This window comes from Antedon mediterranea, chromosome 8 (assembly GCF_964355755.1).
Source record: "Antedon mediterranea chromosome 8, ecAntMedi1.1, whole genome shotgun sequence".
In the NCBI taxonomy this organism is placed as follows: Eukaryota; Metazoa; Echinodermata; class Crinoidea; order Comatulida; family Antedonidae; genus Antedon; species Antedon mediterranea.
In genome coordinates, this window is record NC_092677.1 from 4,725,269 (window position 1) to 4,742,769 (window position 17,501).

General features: G+C 32.3%; 2 protein-coding genes and 3 long non-coding RNA genes across 5 annotated transcripts in view; 1 reads left to right on the forward strand and 4 right to left on the reverse strand.

The window, feature by feature from the left end:
- Positions 1-6,225, reverse strand: part of LOC140057165 (hemicentin-1-like) — a gene marked incomplete at its 5' end in the record, with an annotated part of 30,590 nt that extends 24,365 nt beyond the window's left edge. The window contains one exon of the mRNA XM_072102719.1: positions 6,168-6,225. Within this exon, the coding sequence (XP_071958820.1) occupies positions 6,168-6,225 (58 nt within the window). The remainder of the gene's footprint in view (positions 1-6,167) is intronic.
- Positions 1,622-2,634, forward strand: LOC140057303 (uncharacterized). Its single transcript, XR_011846907.1, has 3 exons — positions 1,622-1,815; positions 2,170-2,336; positions 2,463-2,634. It is a non-coding gene; the product is annotated as an uncharacterized lncRNA (long non-coding RNA).
- A 1-nt stretch (position 6,226) lies between the features above and the next one.
- On the reverse strand, positions 6,227-7,368 carry LOC140057222 (uncharacterized). The gene is made up of 3 exons (XR_011846889.1): positions 7,346-7,368; positions 6,817-6,864; positions 6,227-6,497 (listed from the first exon to the last, which is right to left on the reverse strand). It is a non-coding gene; the product is annotated as an uncharacterized lncRNA (long non-coding RNA).
- Positions 7,369-8,143: 775 nt separating this feature from the next.
- LOC140057491 (uncharacterized) lies at positions 8,144-9,208 on the reverse strand. The gene is made up of 3 exons (XR_011846954.1): positions 9,056-9,208; positions 8,824-8,919; positions 8,144-8,535 (listed from the first exon to the last, which is right to left on the reverse strand). It is a non-coding gene; the product is annotated as an uncharacterized lncRNA (long non-coding RNA).
- Positions 9,209-14,585: 5,377 nt separating this feature from the next.
- Positions 14,586-17,492, reverse strand: LOC140057166 (uncharacterized). The gene is made up of 6 exons (XM_072102720.1): positions 17,471-17,492; positions 16,922-17,230; positions 16,488-16,712; positions 16,051-16,151; positions 15,431-15,601; positions 14,586-14,878 (listed from the first exon to the last, which is right to left on the reverse strand). Exons 1-6 carry the CDS (start codon positions 17,490-17,492, stop codon positions 14,684-14,686), a joined length of 1,023 nt encoding a protein of 340 aa, XP_071958821.1. The 3' UTR covers positions 14,586-14,683.
- Positions 17,493-17,501: the final 9 nt, after the last annotated feature.

Here is a 17,501-nt window from a genome sequence, read left to right on the forward strand (position 1 = left end):
TCTATCTCTAGGCCTATACCTGCTTATCCGCGTTTTCGATTTGTACGTATAAATAAGATATAAAGGCAATATTTGATATATATGTAATTTATTTTTTCAGAACAATTGATGATGCTAAAAAGCTAAGCGTTAGTTTCAATTATGTTATATCTAAATCTACAAACTTCTTTGTACAGTACAGTAGACTCTCGAATCAGATCGACTGATTTGTTGTTCCCCGAAAACATGAAAAATGAAGATTAATAATATAAAAAAATCAGACTTTCCATTTGGCATTTCAAATAAAGTTATTCACTTCCGTAGACAAACGAACATAAATAATGATTTTACTTATGAAAATACAATAAAAAACGGCTAGGCCTATATTTCAGGTAAATAATTAGTGAATAAAAAATATGTGAAATTAAAATGGCATTTTTAACAAAACAATGTGTTTTAAATATATTTTCTAAGGAGACAATATGCCTATCTTTAATCAAAACTGTAGTAAAAATACAATAAATACGCAATTTTCCTTGCTAATTTATTTTCTTTAAAGTTAAAATAAATGTACGTGAAAACGACTTATGTATTCCGAATGTTAGAATAATGTGATTCTCCTCCTAAAACGTTTCCCTTATTTGACAACGTACTGACAACACATTTCCCCTCACTTAGGTTCGGCTCTTCGTAAATGGCAGCACTTTCCGAATCTTTCACTTCTTGATATTGATTATTACTTTCGATTTCTCTTACCCGTCTCTGCACCCGTCGATGCGCCTGCTTGAAACAAATATGTATTTATATATTAACAATGATAAAGATATGCACACTGAATTTGTTACTAAAGGAATACCGTATATAAATAAAAAACATGAATATAGAAATAAAGATGCAACCTGTCCCGATCTATCATAGGGATAACCGGTATGGTTCACTAAAATATTTATATTTCTAGTTTCTGTAGAAGCAACCACACGTGTTATTATCAGTGTTGCTTCTGATCACACAACTTTGTTTATGGAGGACGTAAGCGTAACGTAAAGCTCTGTCTATTCTAACAAACTTTATGTGATAAAAAAATGATGTAATATCACTACCATATTTGAGCATATCACTACCATATTTGGGCACATCACACTTTTTTTGCAAAACTAGTTTGATAGTGTAGACAGAGCTTAATTGATTTGGCCAATCACAAGCGATGGATTATTTTAACTTTCACTTGTCATTGATCAATTCGCATGTGTTGCGTCTAAACAAAAGAAGTTAAAGCGTGGTTCCCACTAGCGACGCATCACAAGGATGTAACGCAACGCAAGTTAATTGACCAATCACAAGCGATGGCTTATTCGCTTGTGATTGCTAAAGGCCGGTGCACACCAAACGCGAAGCCGCGAATTTCGCGTTAAAAAGTGACGCACGCGGCAGGCGACGGACGCTTCCAGTGTGAACATACAAGCGAACAGTGTACGATAGTCGAATTTCAACTTCAACGCGTTGAAAACGACAGCCGCGAAGGCTTCGCACGCGAATTTTCAAAAGTTGAACCTTGGTCAACTTTTTGAGGCGTCGCGAGCGCGGTTTGCGTTCGTCAACCAATCAGAAGTCAGGAATATCTCTCAATCGACGACACCGACGGCAAAAAAATGGTGGCTGACGAGCGAGGTCTTTATGGAAATACTTACCCTTCTTGTCTTTACGATAAGGGAAGTAAGTCATACACAGACAGAAACATAAGGATTAATGCATGAAGACAATAATTTCAGACAAACATCTGTGTAGAAGAATGCCAGAAAAACTAGGCCTAAAACGCGTCAGAGATCAATTTGTAAAGTGAGTTGACAAGCCTATTTCTAGCCTAGGCCTAGGCCCTAGGCCTACCTAGGTTTAGGCAATACTAGGGCCTAGCTAGGCCTACCTAGCCTAGGCTACATATACCCTAGTAGGCTAGGCCATGCCAAGTAGTACTTATAGGCCTACATAATACTTACTAATCCCTACTAGTCTATGTGCTAGGCCAGGCCTAGCCTAGGTTAAGCCTACTACTAAATATGAGTACAGTACCTAGCCTACTTATTATTATTAATTAATATTTATAGGCCTAATATTTAGTTGATTTAGTGTTGTAAGGCTAGGATAGGCCTAGTAGTAGTAATATTAATACATAAATACTGTTGTTTTTTTTAGGTCAATTAGATGAACATTGATAAATGGGATCCTTCAGGCTATTACCAGCGTTACAAACTCCACCAATGACCAAGCTAGTAGTTTAAGCGGCCAGTATTATTATTGCCATGGAATTAAGAGCAATTGCTCCTCAAAAACGTGGACTGGCAATTATGAGGCTGATACAGGTTTGTATAGACTTTTTTCAAATGGGTATGTCAGTTGGTGACATACATTGGCCAGAAAAAAATGATTTGAGCAATATGCCTTACTATAGCAATTTTTTAATACTTGTTTCATTTTTTTTTTAATAGAAAATGGAAGAGATTAAGGAGGAGTTGGACTGTAACTAGTATTTATTAAGTGGTTATAGAAGGAAAGCTGAACTGAATGTCTTTTTTTAGCAATAGAGAACACATGGAAATATATGTATATGTTTTGTTATACTCCAATACTAAAAAAATAGTCAAATTGGCTGCCAGCTAATGGAATGTTTTTCATTTTATAAGTGAAAACATAAGTTTTGTTGGGTTTTTTCTATGTAAGTGATCTTAACTTCTATAATTTAAAATTTTTTTTATTTCTCTATTTTATGTACTTTCACTATTATATATTCATATTTTAGTCTACTCTGTAGCAATGTTAGTATACTTAGGCATACGGGAGTCACGACTTAAAGTTCAGTGAACTTACTGTGACTTCCATCCACCCACATTTAATATATTATGTTATGTAAATGTAAATGATATATATATAATATATAAGTGAGTGGAAAAAATAAATAAACGAAACGAAACGAAACGAAACTTTGTTAAAACTACAAAATGGCCTATTCAAATTTGATTTTAATCATCTTCATTTTTCATGATTCTATGGGACAATACATCTTTAAGTTTAGTGTCATTTTTTGGAAAAGATATATTGTCTTCCTGAAAATATAATTTAAAACATTTTCGTTGTGTGTAATACAGTATAACACTTTAGGGTTAGTTATTCACTTTTAACAATAATAATATTTCTTCAATTTTCATTTTTTTTGGGATGATACATTTTAAATTTATTATTTTGATATTATTTTGCAAAAGTATTCAGGAGTAGTAAAAAAGAAAATCTGGTTGATATTTAATGATACCTTTAAAAACAATGATTCACTATTTCAATAAGTGTATTTATGTGAAAAAAAAGTCATAAGATAATAAATACAGTGTAAATATGAGTTTGGGACATTTATTACATTTAATCAAATGAGAATAAAACTGTATGTTTTGTCATGAATAATATAATATTTAATAATAATTAGAAAATAAATGTGAAAACTTTACATTAATATATAGGCATATAGTTTATATTTTTAAAGTGACAAACCCATGAAGATTCCCAGTTCGTGTTTATATGAAATGTTTTATATGGTTATAATAACCTCTGTTGAAAGATATTTGTAACACCACTAATAAATACAGTCAGCAGATCACATGTACGTGTAATCAACATGCAATAAATGCTTTAATTCTTGTAACTGTATTGATATTGGATACATCTTCTTCTGTCCTTGTTATATATACATACAATCATGCACATTTCAGGCTTTGGAAAAGGATAACATTTTCCCACCAAAACCAAACACTGTGATTGGTGTAACCAGGGAAGAGTTAAATTACATTTTAATTTAACTCTTCTCTGGTTAAACTTACATAGGAAATACTTCAGAGTCATCTTCTCTGATTATTTTAAATGTAGCATTGTATTATTGGCCAACCCACTATCTCCTAGGCCTAGCAATCGCGACGAATCAGCACATCGTGACGCGTTTAGTGGGAACCGACAAGAAAAACTAATAGACGCATGACAATTCAACTTTCAAAGCGATCCGTCGAGTGACGCATGACGCTTCGCTTGTCATTGGTTAAAACGCTTGCGTTGCGTTTACGTCCTTGCGTTACGTTCTAGTGGGAACCAAGCTTTAACGAGGGTTAATCAAAGATTACATGTAATAGTAGTTTATTTGTACCTCGTGTTCTTTAGAAGATGCTTTACGTGACGTAGTTCTGGCCCTGCGTCCATCATATACTGAAGTATCTTTGCTGAGTTCTTGGTAAACACCAGAACCACTTGATGCAAACTGCAGTGCTTGATACTGAGAATGTTGACATTTTGATTTCATTTCTCTTATTCGTCTTTCCTAAAGAAACAATAGCAAGATACCATTGGGTGACATTTTATTTGAAATATTAATATTAGATATTTATACATTTAGTATGGTTTTTAAATCATGTGTACAAATCCTAAAATAATGGGTTTAAATAGCGACTCTATTATAGACCACACCAAGATTGTACTCGTGTGAATAGGCCTAATAATGATATAAATATGAGACTTAATGACCTTTCTATATTCTGTAATTGTCGAAACGAAATAATTAAAATACTATTTTTAATCACTTACATTAAAGGAAATTATAAAGACAACATTTTAAAATCTGACCTACTCTATGTTGGTACCGTATTTATAGTAAGATCTTTAAAAAAGGTTTCTTCCTCTCTTTTAACCTTCTTATTATCTGTATGATCCCTCTATAATCAACTACATTTGGTTAAATGTCTTTCATGTTAAAATATATGCGTGTTTGTTAATAATCGTAGAGTCTATACTTACATAAATATAACGGGTTGTTATAAAGGTAGGAACAGAGCCGAGAAAAAGCGCAGTTGCTATAATTGCTACAGTTAGTACTGTAAATGTTGGACACGATTCACCTGGAAATATAATACATTTTAACATATGAATACCATTATTATAATGTTTAGGGCATTCAAAATCTTCATCCGCCACCCTGATATGCTTGTTATACACCAAATAGAAACATAGCTTGCAATTATTTTATTGGTGATTTTATAAGAAAACTTAATGTTAATAAAAATACGTTATATCTTCTTCTTACATTGATCATAGTTCATAGATTTATTTGGTTTTATTTCCAATCGATTAAAAGACCTTTTCACATCACAAACTATGATCATGTGCGTGGTCCTACTTTTAAAACAAGAACTTACATAAAATAAACTATACGCTATGCATACTGGGCAATTATATCAAGGCCTATACCTGCTTTACAGTTCCCAAGTGTTGCTGTTTGTTTTAGCTTTCCATTCTCTGCACAACATGTAAGATTTGATTGACATATCTCATCATTAATTTCTATAGTTGCTGTATTTTCTCCTTTCTTAACCACTTCTCCATCTTGTAATATCAATACTGATGATGGCTTGGGATGACCCTCTGCTGTACAGGTCGCAACACCATCTCCAAATGTAAAAGTAACATGAATATCTAAAAAAACACAATAATACATTCGGCATTAGGCTACGGTTGATGCAACTCGATTCGTAATGACCATTTGTTTTTAGCATTTGGGTAAAATAAATTAGGTTTTTAAGAAGAATTGTAGAGGGGGAGAGTGAAAGCGGGGTGGTGTTGGTGATGGTGATGGTAGTGGTGAGGGAGTTTATAAATGTTTATTTTACATACTATAAACAATTATGGTTAGCTGTTTTCCAACACTTGTTTTAGCATCCTCTCCTTTATACTGATCACTTTCTGCTCTACATGAATATCTCCCACCATCTTCTTCAGTAGCTGATTTTATTTCAAGAACTGACTCTGTACTATTATTGGTAATCTCATATCTACAATGACTGTTAGTGTTGACTGTTTGTCCATCTTTATACCAAGTAATGTAAGGAATAGGATTACCTTCAGGTTTACTACATGTGAAAGTCACTGATTGACCTTCATAGACAATACTTTCTGCCGCAGAAAGAAGTGGTTGATCTAAATCTGAAGAAAAATAAGACACTGTAGATTACTGTGCTTACTACATTCAACACCTGTAAACAGGTGGACTGAGAGATCTGTGATCATAAACAAGAAAACTAAAAACGAGATCCTTTAGCAGATTCTTTGCTATTTAAGAGAATTATTGTTATATAATAAGTTATTGAAATTTAATCTGTGTTACTCACAATATACAGTTAGAATAGATGGATTTGATCTTGCAATATCTCCATCTGTTGTTCGTATCTCACATTGAAATGTACGTTGATAATCAGATCTCATTGGCTGTGACATCACCAGTTCAACTTTCTCATGTTTTATGTTAAATGTAAAACGTCCATGTTCTATCTTCTTATCATTTACAATGTTAATGGTATATCCATCTTCATATACTTCATCCCATTGTATTACATCAGGTGTAGTAGAAGTAAATTGTGAATAATCACAAGTTATGACCACTTCAGCATCACCTTCTTTGGCTGTCTGGTCAGACGTTGTCAACAATTGACCACGTGATTCTAAAGATTAAGAATGCAAAACGTTACTGTCTTGCTTATGCATAAATTTATATACTATTATTATGGAAAACTATTGTAAGCAATATAGGGGTTTCCATTTTTTAAAACTTTAATTAAAATTATTGATAATAAAGTATAAGTTATAAAGCAAAGATATAATCATACATAACAACATTTGTTCGTCTAATTGTGTCCTGTTTTCGATTTAACATTCATTTGTCTTTTTTTTAAACAGATACAAATTATAATGCATGCGTCTGGCAGAACATTGATTATCAATTGAAGACTATTACTGGCATATTACTCTGAATTAGTTTACCGAATAAAGAGTGTATAACAATTAACAGCACCAACCATACAGCCATATCTGAGGGGAAATGATAATATTTACATTCAATAGCATAAATTAATCTTGAAGTTCACATATATCATTGATGTAGTGTATGCCTTATCTGTTTCACTATTGTTACTATCAATAGGCCTAATTAATAAATAGAATATAAATAATAAAGTGTACAAAGAAAAGTACTGTAACTATATAAACAAAGCTAACAGTTATAAACTCATATTAAACATAATATACATTAAGGACACTACATCTGTATTCGATACTCATGTCGATTGGTTAGAAAGTGTATAATAATAAAAACAACAGATATGTAACATTTCTTGTCGTCCGCGGCTAACGTAATCCCAATAACTTATCATTGATAACGTCATTAAAAATATCAATGTCAACAACACGCTCCTCCGTTACCCACTTACAATACAATTATCTTTCTTGGTTATAATTGTAACCATTTAATAATTATCAGTTATCATAATAATCAGTTACATTAATTACTCACCTCTATCTCTGTGTACTTGCATCTCTGTGTTTTTAATTTTACGCAATAAGATATACATATACAATCGTAGATATATATGTAATTTATTTGTTTCGATCTCGTAAAAAGAAGTCATTAAAATCTCGCTTTTTAAACTAACTTTTCGGAGACAAGTAGTTAATACGTTCAATCACATTGCTTCTTGTTTTCCAGTTAAAATTATTATTTCTGCTACCCGGAAAAGTGTATTGTTTAATTATTCAAATAGTGTAGTAAAAAGATACTGGTCACAAATGTATTGTTGATTGTTGTTAATATCAGGGAACACTGTGATTTCACTCTTCCTTGCAGCTGTGTCAGTTATTTCCAGGGCCTACTTATTATAAACATGTTGCTGCTTTATGTATTTTATACGGAAATGATATGACTAATTACAGTTCATTTCATAAATATAATAATAGTCAACTCACAACACTATTTGCCACACCGTTTATTTTTAGTTATTGTCTTAAAATGCCTCTCTATAAAATATTTGTATACAAAAATTGTATCTCACTGGGTAATTTAAACAATCCCCGTTCTTATTGAAATAAAAACGTATAGCACAAACAATAATCCTCCAAAAATTGTGAAAGACAAAGGAACTATAATAGATTGACTATTAGAATATAATTGATACATTTTTTGCTGTACATTTAAACTACGCGAGAAAAACAGTACAATTGAGAATAAACTATAACTACACAAATTTAAGTATAAACATTTCTACCTATTTTACAATGCTCTAATTACATTAGTAATAGTATGCCTAGTCCCTTAGATGATAATAACGAGAATAAACAGAACTTATTGTATACATAAATTACGCTTAAGCAGCTTCCAATTGTTATTGTACTGTAGGCCTATATTATACTTACGTTTTTGTTATGACTCTCGTATACTCATAAACAATTGGATAAACTCTCGCTTAGAGCAAGGTTGCATTTCCTCGTTAATTATCTATTTTATGTGTTTGTTATTAATTTCCGTCATTCAGAATAATATAACAATTTGTGTTTGTATTTATTAAGTTATATATTTAGTTATAGAACTGTTGAGAATAATGTAGTTCTAGAGCCTTTCCCGTTTGTGACGTACTAGTAACACTATCACGTGACACATCCTTCGTACTGGGGATTCTGACATTTTATCTAAATCTTTCCTCCTGTTTTCTGAAGAAAAAAAATATAACAATATTGATTATTATCGAGATTAATTGATTTTTAAAACTCAAAACAAATAATAATGTTTTTATGGACTTTGACATTATATAAAATATTAATATCAATGCTATTACAAACCAGTGCACATCCTTTTCCTAAACAAAATTAGAGTTCCAAGTTTGTTAATTAGTTTAAATCAGGTCAAACGTCTTGTGTGGCGATGTCCGGTAATGTTATGGTGACATACGTTTATTATTGTTCATTTAATATGTTTACTTGTACTTTTGAAATACATACTATTATTGAAGCAGGCATGACATATCCCTCGTCATCTTCAATATCCGAGTTTGCTGAAACTTTCAATTCTTGGTAGTGATGGTCTTGACATTCTCTCTGTTAATACAATAGATGGTATTTATTTAATCAAGTTTAGTTTTTGTGTGAAATAAGAAAATGTAAATGAACTGTAATTATTTGTTGAGTTTAAATTTTGTTACTTGAATTTACTCTCCACTTTTGAGATACATACTTCTTTATCAGACGTAGGCCTAACATATTCCTCGTCATCATTGTCAACATCAGTGTTTGCCGAAACTTGTAAATCTTCATATTGGTGACTTTGACGTTCTATTTCTCTTACTTCTCTCTGTTAAACAATAGAGACGGTATTTTGTAGTAAACATACTTTTAAGGTCAATTTAAACAGACGAGCTTAACTTAAATTTTACCCGTATTCCTGTCCTGGATCTTTGTTTATTTGTCGTCCCGGTAACAGCAGACTCCATGGGTTCTTTCTTTAGCCATTTGTAATCCTCAGAATTTGAAGAAAATTGCAATGCTTGATACTGAGACTTTTGGCACTTGGAAAGGATTTTTTTTATTTGTTTAACCTTATAAAAGAGAAAAGTAACGATAACTCATAACAAATTACCTCCGCCAAAGTTATATTTTCACCCATGATTGTGTATGTTAATGTGTTTAATTTTCAAATCTCACCAAACTCGGAGACAAAGATCTACAGGTATGACTAAAAGGTACAAAGTAACATGTTGAAATTGACCTCTGCATTCACCAGCATACACCAACACTCATACATTCAAACAATGAACAAGCGCTGTATCCCAAATGTATCAAACCACCGTGTGCATAAAAAAATACTAAATGTTATCTTTTCGACCACTACAACCCTAAGTTAAAATATATATTATGCATTTTCTATAATCTAATTCTTTCTTGGTTAAATACATTTGATGACATGCTCTTAAGTCAAATTACCTGCGTTACAGTTCTCTAGAATAGCTGTATTACTCATTTTTTCATTCTCTGCATAACATGTAAGACTTGACTGACATATCTCATCATTAATGCCCAAGGTTACTGAATTTTCTCCTTTTATAACCAATTCTCCATCTTGTAAGATCAATATTGTTGTTGAAAGTTTGGGATACCAACCATTTTTAGGTTTAAATGTCACAGTGATATCTAAACAAGTTAGAATAGAAATGTAGCTTATTAATTGTGGGACAACTCTCTGGAATTGAAAAACAAGTTGTATACCTGCTTGTATTCATTAAAAAACTGCTTATTTAAACCATCATAAAAAGCCTGATAAAGCTTCGGAAGGCAATTAAAATGTAGACAACCAATGCAAACAAACATTCTGAACCGTTTATCTTTTATCGAAAGCATCAAAAGCTTCGAATCAATGCTTAATAGGTTGGCAGGACCAAGGAAGAGTGAAGTTGTAATCACTCTTACCTGGCAAAACATTTTAGGCCTATTGAAGATTGTACATTTACATACGGTATATATCCAATTGTTTTTCAACACTTGTTTTAGCATCATCTCCTTTAAACTGATCACTTTCTGCTTTACATGTATATCTCCCACCGTCTTCTTCAGTAGCTGATTTAATCTTAAGAACTGACACTGTACTGTTATTTGTAATGTTTATATCTAGATGGGTTGATATTTATTCTGCATCCATCTTTATACCACGTTAGGTCAGGAATAGGGTCTCCATCAGGTTTACTGTATGTAAATGTTACTGTTTCGTTTTTGAAGGTATTGGATGCGGAAGCACGAATAAGAGGTTTCTCTAAGTCTGAGAAAACAGATGGAAGAGACTACAATATTAGAGATAGTATAATTGGTTGTTTGCCTAATGTCTAGCAGATTGTCTATTTAGTTATTGTGCGCATGATTTTTATAATCTGTTTAAACCATAAATTATTGTAGGTCTATTTAATGATTTTGGTACTCACAATACACAGTTAGAACAGAGGGATTAGATAAGTGATCTAATCCATATGTTGTTTGTATCTCGCACCGAAATCTTCACTGAGAATCATTTCTCGTTGGCTGTAACATCACCAAGTTAGCTCTCACAGATGTTATGTTCAATTTAAAACGACCATTTTCTAACACCTTATCATTAACAAAACCAGGAGTAGTGACTACGCCATCTTCATTTAATTCATCCCATTGTACTGTATTAGATGTAGTAGAAGTAAATTGTGAATAATCACAAGTTATCACCACTTCAGCATCACCTTCTTTAGCTATCTGGTCAGATGTTGTCACCGAATGACCATGTGATTCTAAAGATAAGGATACTATACTTATTTATTCAGTAAAACATAGGATATTAATTATGGAAAACTATTGCAACCGGATTGAGCCTTTATATTTCAATTGCACTATTATTGTATAGATATTTTTTTTAATTGTCTCTTAATAAGTTAAGTTGGAGATAACGTGTCTTGGTAGTAAAGGAAAGAATCAAGAAGTAGTAACAGGCGTCTACTTGCGTCTTTTTTCGATTTAAAATGTCTTTGTCTTTTATTTAAACAGATACAAGTTTTAATGCATCTAGCATGCAGAACATATATATTATTACTTAAAAACTACCAATAGGTAGGTTGTTACTAAATTGGTTTACCGAGTTTACAGCGGCAACCATAACACCATATCTGAAAAAAATTAAGGATTTTTACATTCAATAGATTAATTAATATCTACCGTTGATGTTGTTATAATCAACACTTAGTTCATTCACGGCCTAAAAATGTCATTATATCAACATTTCTGTCGTTGTCTTGTTGTTGCCAACCTCACATCGCCATTGATAACGTAATAACCGTAATAAAAGAATGAGATGATTCTAAATCACCGACTTCTTCTGCGCATTTCGAAGTAATGGCAACATGCTCCTGCTCATGAGACCAATTCAGACAGCTTCGTACGATGAGTCGTCTCGTCGGGAGAAAATAAACATGTTTGAATTTCTCCTGACACGCCGGGCAAGACGACTCGTCTCGTCGGGATTCAACTCAGACAGCACCGACGAGTCAAGAAGTTTCGTGGGGCCTCGTCGTACAACGCTGTCTGAGTTGGCCTTACACGTTTACACATAAATATAATATATGGATTACAGTCATTGTCGAACACCAATCAACAAGGGCTTAAAAACTTTTATAAATTTTATTTAAATCATATTTATTACTCACCTCTATCTCTAGGCCTATACATGCTTATCAGCGTTTTCGATTTTTACGTATAAATAAGATATAAAGACAATATTTGATATATATGTAATTTATTTTTTCAGAACAATTGATGATGCTAAGAAGCTAAGCGTTAGTTTCAATTATGTTATATCTAAATCTACAAACTTCTTTGTACAGTACAGTAGACTCTCGAATCAGATTGACTGATGTCTTGTTCCCCGAAAACATGAAAAATGAAGATTAATATAAAAAAAATCAGACTTTCCATTTGGCATTTCAAATAAAGTTATTCACTTCCGTAGACAAAAAACGAACATAAATAATGATTTCACACAAAAAAACGGATAGGCCTATATTTCAGGTAAATAATTAGTGAATAAAAAATATGTGAAATTAAAATGGCATTTTCAACAAATCAATGTGTTTTAAATATATTTTCTAAGGAGACAATATGCCTATCTTTAATCAAAACTGTAGTAAAAATACAATAAATACGCAATTTTCCTTGCTAATTTAGTTTCTTTAAAGTTAAAATAAATGTACGTGAAAACGACTTATGTATTCCGAATGTTAGAATAATGTGATTCTCCTCCTAAAACGTTTCCCTTATTTGACAACGTACTGACAACACATTTCCCCTCACTTAGGTTCGGCTCTTCGTAAATGGCAAGACTTTCCGAATCTTTCACTTCTTGGTATTGATTGTTACTTTCGATTTCTATTACCCGTCTCTGCACCCGTCTATGCGCCTGCTTGAAACAAATATGTATTTATATATTAACAATGATAAAGATATGCACACTGAATTTGTTATTAAAAGAATACCGTATATAAATAAAGAACATAAATATAGAAATAAAGATGCAACCTGTCCCGATCTATCATAGATAGGGAAATGATAATATTTACATTCAATAGCATAAATTAATCTTGAAGTTCACATATATCATTGATGTAGTGTATGCCTTATCTGTTTCACTATCATTAACAAAACCAGGAGTAGTGACTACGCCATCTTCATTTAATTCATCCCATTGTACTGTATTAGATGTAGTAGAAGTAAATTGTGAATAATAACAAGTTATCACCACTTCAGCATCACCTTCTTTAGCTATCTGGTCAGATGTTGTCACCGAATGACCATGTGATTCTAAAGATAAGGATACTATACTTATTTATTCAGTAAAACATAGGATATTAATTATGGAAAACTATTGCCAACCGGATTGAGCCTTTAAATTTCAATTGCACTATTATTGTATAGATATTTTTTTTAATTGTCTCTTAATAAGTTAAGTGTGAGATAACGTGTCTTGGTGGTAAAGGAAAGAATCAAAAAGTAGTAACAGGCGTCTACTTGTGTCTTTTTTCGATTTAAAATGTCTTTGTCTTTTATTTAAACAGATACAAGTTGTAATGCATCTAGCATGCAGAACATATATATATTATTACTTAAAAACTACCAATAGGTAGTGTGTTACTAAATCGGTTTACCGAGTAAAGAGTGTATAACAACTAACAGCGGCAACCATAACACCATATCTGAAAAAAATAAGGATTTTTACATTCAATAGATTAATTAATATCTACCGTTGATGTTGTTATAATCAACACTTAGTTCATTCACGGCCTAAAAATGTCATTATATCAACATTTCTGTCGTTGTCTTGTTGTTGCCAACCTCACATCGCCATTGATAACCTAATAACCGTAATAAAAGAATGAGATGATTCTAAATCACCGACTTCTTCTGCGCATTTCGAAGTAATGGCAACATGCTCCTGCTCATAAGACCAATTCAGACAGCTTCGTACGACGAGTCGTCTCGTTGGGAGAAAATAAACATGTTTGAATTTCTCCCGACACACCAGGCAAGACGACTCGTCTCGTCGGAATTCAACTCAGACAGCACCGACGAGTCAAGAAGTTTCGTGGGGCCTCGTCGTACAACGCTGTCTGAGTTGGCCTTACACGTTTACACATAAATATAATATATGGATTACAGTCATCGTCGAACACCAATCAACAAGGGCTTAAAAACTTATGATTTTATAAATTTTATTTAAATTATATTTATTACTCACCTCTATCTCTAGGCCTATACCTGCTTATCTGCGTTTTCGATTTGTACGTATAAATAAGATATAAAGACAATATTTGATATATATGTAATTTATTTTTTCAGAACAATTGATGATGCTAAAAAGCTAAGCGTTAGTTTCAATTATGTTATATCTAAATCTACAAACTTCTTTGTACAGTACAGTAGACTCTCGAATCAGATCGACTGATTTGTTGTTCCCCGAAAACATGAAAAATGAAGATTAATAATAAAAAAAATCAGACTTTCCATTTGGCATTTCAAATAAAGTTATTCACTTCCGTAGACAAACGAACATAAATAATGATTTTACTTATGAAAATACAATAAAAAACGGCTAGGCCTATATTTCAGGTAAATAATTAGTGAATAAAAAATATGTGAAATTAAAATGGCATTTTTAACAAAACAATGTGTTTTAAATATATTTTCTAAGGAGACAATATGCCTATCTTTAATCAAAACTGTAGTAAAAATACAATAAATACGCAATTTTCCTTGCTAATTTATTTTCTTTAAAGTTAAAATAAATGTACGTGAAAACGACTTATGTATTCCGAATGTTAGAATAATGTGATTCTCCTCCTAAAACGTTTCCCTTATTTGACAACGTACTGACAACACATTTCCCCTCACTTAGGTTCGGCTCTTCGTAAATGGCAGCACTTTCCGAATCTTTCACTTCTTGATATTGATTGTTACTTTCGATTTCTATTACCCGTCTCTGCACCCGACGATGCGCCTGCTTGAAACAAATATGTATTTATATATTAACAATGATAAAGATATGCACACTGAATTTGTTACTAAAGGAATACCGTATTAATAAAAACATAAATATAGAAATAAAGATGCAACCTGTCCCGATCTATCATAGGGATAACCGGTATGGTTCACTAAAATATTTATATTTCTAGTTTCTGTAGAAGCAACCACACGTTTTATTATCAGTGTTGCTTCTGATCACACATCTTTGTTTATGGAGGACGTAAGCGTAACGTAAAGCTCTGTCTATTCTAACAAACTTCATGTGACAACAAAATGTGATGTACCCTTATGGACACGATGATGTCATATCACTACCATATTTGAGCATATCACTACCATATTTGGGCACATCACATATTTTTTGCCAAACTAGTTTGATGGCGTAGATAGAGCTTAAGTGATTTGACCAATCACAAGCGATGGATTATTCCAACTTTCGCTTGTCTTTGATCATGCGTTGCGTCTAAACAAAAGAAGTTAAACGAGGGTTAATCAAAGATTACATGAAATAGTAGTTTATTGGTACCTCGTGTTCTTTAGAAGATGCTTTACGTGACGTAGTTCTGGCCCTGCGTCCATCATTTACTGAAGTATCTTTGCTGAGTTCTTGGTAAACACCAGAACCACTTGATGCAAACTGCAGTGCTTGATACTGAGAATGTTGACATTTTGATTTCATTTCTCGTATTCGTCTTTCCTAAAGAAACAATAGCAAGATACCATTGGGTGACATTCTATTTGAAATATTAATATTAGATATTTATACATTTAGTATGGTTTTTAAATCATGTGACTGTGTACAAATCCTAAAATAATGGGTTTAAATAGCGACTCTATTATAGACCACACCAAGATTGTACTCGTGTGAATAGGCTTAAGAAGAATATAAATATGAGACTTAACGACCTTCCTATATGTTGTAATTGTCGAAACGAAATAATTAAAATACTAATTTAAATCACATTAAAGGAAATAATAAAGACAACATTTTAATAATCTGACCTACTGTATGTTGGTACCGTATATAATAAGATCTTTAAACAAATTAATTCCTCCCGTATTATCTGTATTTTAAATTTATAATCAATTACATTTGTTAAATGTCGTTAAATTATATGTCTGTGTGTTCGTAGAGTTTATACTTACATAAATATAACGGGTTGTAATAAAGGTAGGAACAGAGCCGAGGAAAAGCGCAGTTACTATAATTGCTACAGTTAGTACTGTAAATGTTGGACACGATTCACCTGGAAATATAATAATTGTCAACATATGAATACTATTATTACAATGTTCAGGCCATACCCTCCCCTATGTCAAAATCTTCACCCGCCACCCTGCTATGCTTGTTATACACCAAATAGAAACATAGCTTGCAATTATTGTATTGGTGATTTGATAAGAAAACTTTATGTTACATTGATCATAGTTCATAGATTTATTTGTTATTATTTCCAATCGATTAAAAGACCTCTTTTACATCCCAAACAATGCTCGTGTGCGTGGTCCTACTTTTAAAACAAGAAATTAAATAAAATAAACTATACGCTATGCATACTGGACAATTATATCAAGGCCTATACCTGCTTTACAGTTCAAAAGTGTTGCTGTTTTATTTAGCTTTCCATTCTCTGCATAACATGTAAGATTTGGTTTACATATCTCATCATTAATTTCTATAGTTGCTGTATTTTCTCCTTTCTCAACCACTTCTCCATCTTGTAATATCAATATTGATAATGGCTTGGGATGGCCCTCTGCTGTACATGTTGCAATACCATCTTCATATGTAAAAGTAACATGAATAGCTAAAAAAAAAAAAAATAATACAATCAGCATTATAGGCTACGGTTGATGCAACTCGATTCGTAATGACCATTTGTTTTTAGCATTTGGGTAAAATAAATTAGCTTTTTAAGAAGAATTGTAGAGGGAGGAGGGGTGAAAGCGGAGTGGTGGTGATGATGATGGTAGTGGTGAGTACGGGAGGGAGTTTATAAATGTTTATTTTACATACTATAAACAAGTATGTTCATCTGTTTTCCAACACTTGTTTTAGCATCCTCTCCTTTAAACTGATCACTTTCTGCTTTACATGTATAATTCCCACCATCTTCTTCAGTAGCTGATATAATCTTAAGAACTGACTCTGTACTGTTATTTGCAATCTCATATCTAGAAGGGTTGTTGGTGTTGACTGTCTGTCCATCTTTATACCAAGTAATGTAAGGAATAGGATCACCATAAGTTTTACTACAGGTAAAAGTCACTGATTGACCTTCGTATACAGTGCTTTCTGAGGTAGAAAGAAGTGGTTGATCTAAATCTGAAGAAAAATAATACGATAGATTACTGTGCTTGCTACATTCAACGATGTTGTGTCGAGATCTGTGATCATCAACAAGAAAACTAAAAACGTAAGATCCTTTTGCAGATTCTTCGCTATTTTAGAAAATTGTTGTTATATAATAAGTTATTGAAATTGAATCTGTGTTACTCACAGTATACAGTTAGAATAGATAGATTTGATCTTGCAATATATCCATCTGTTGTTCGTATCACACACCTAAATATTCGTTGAGAATCATTTCTCATTG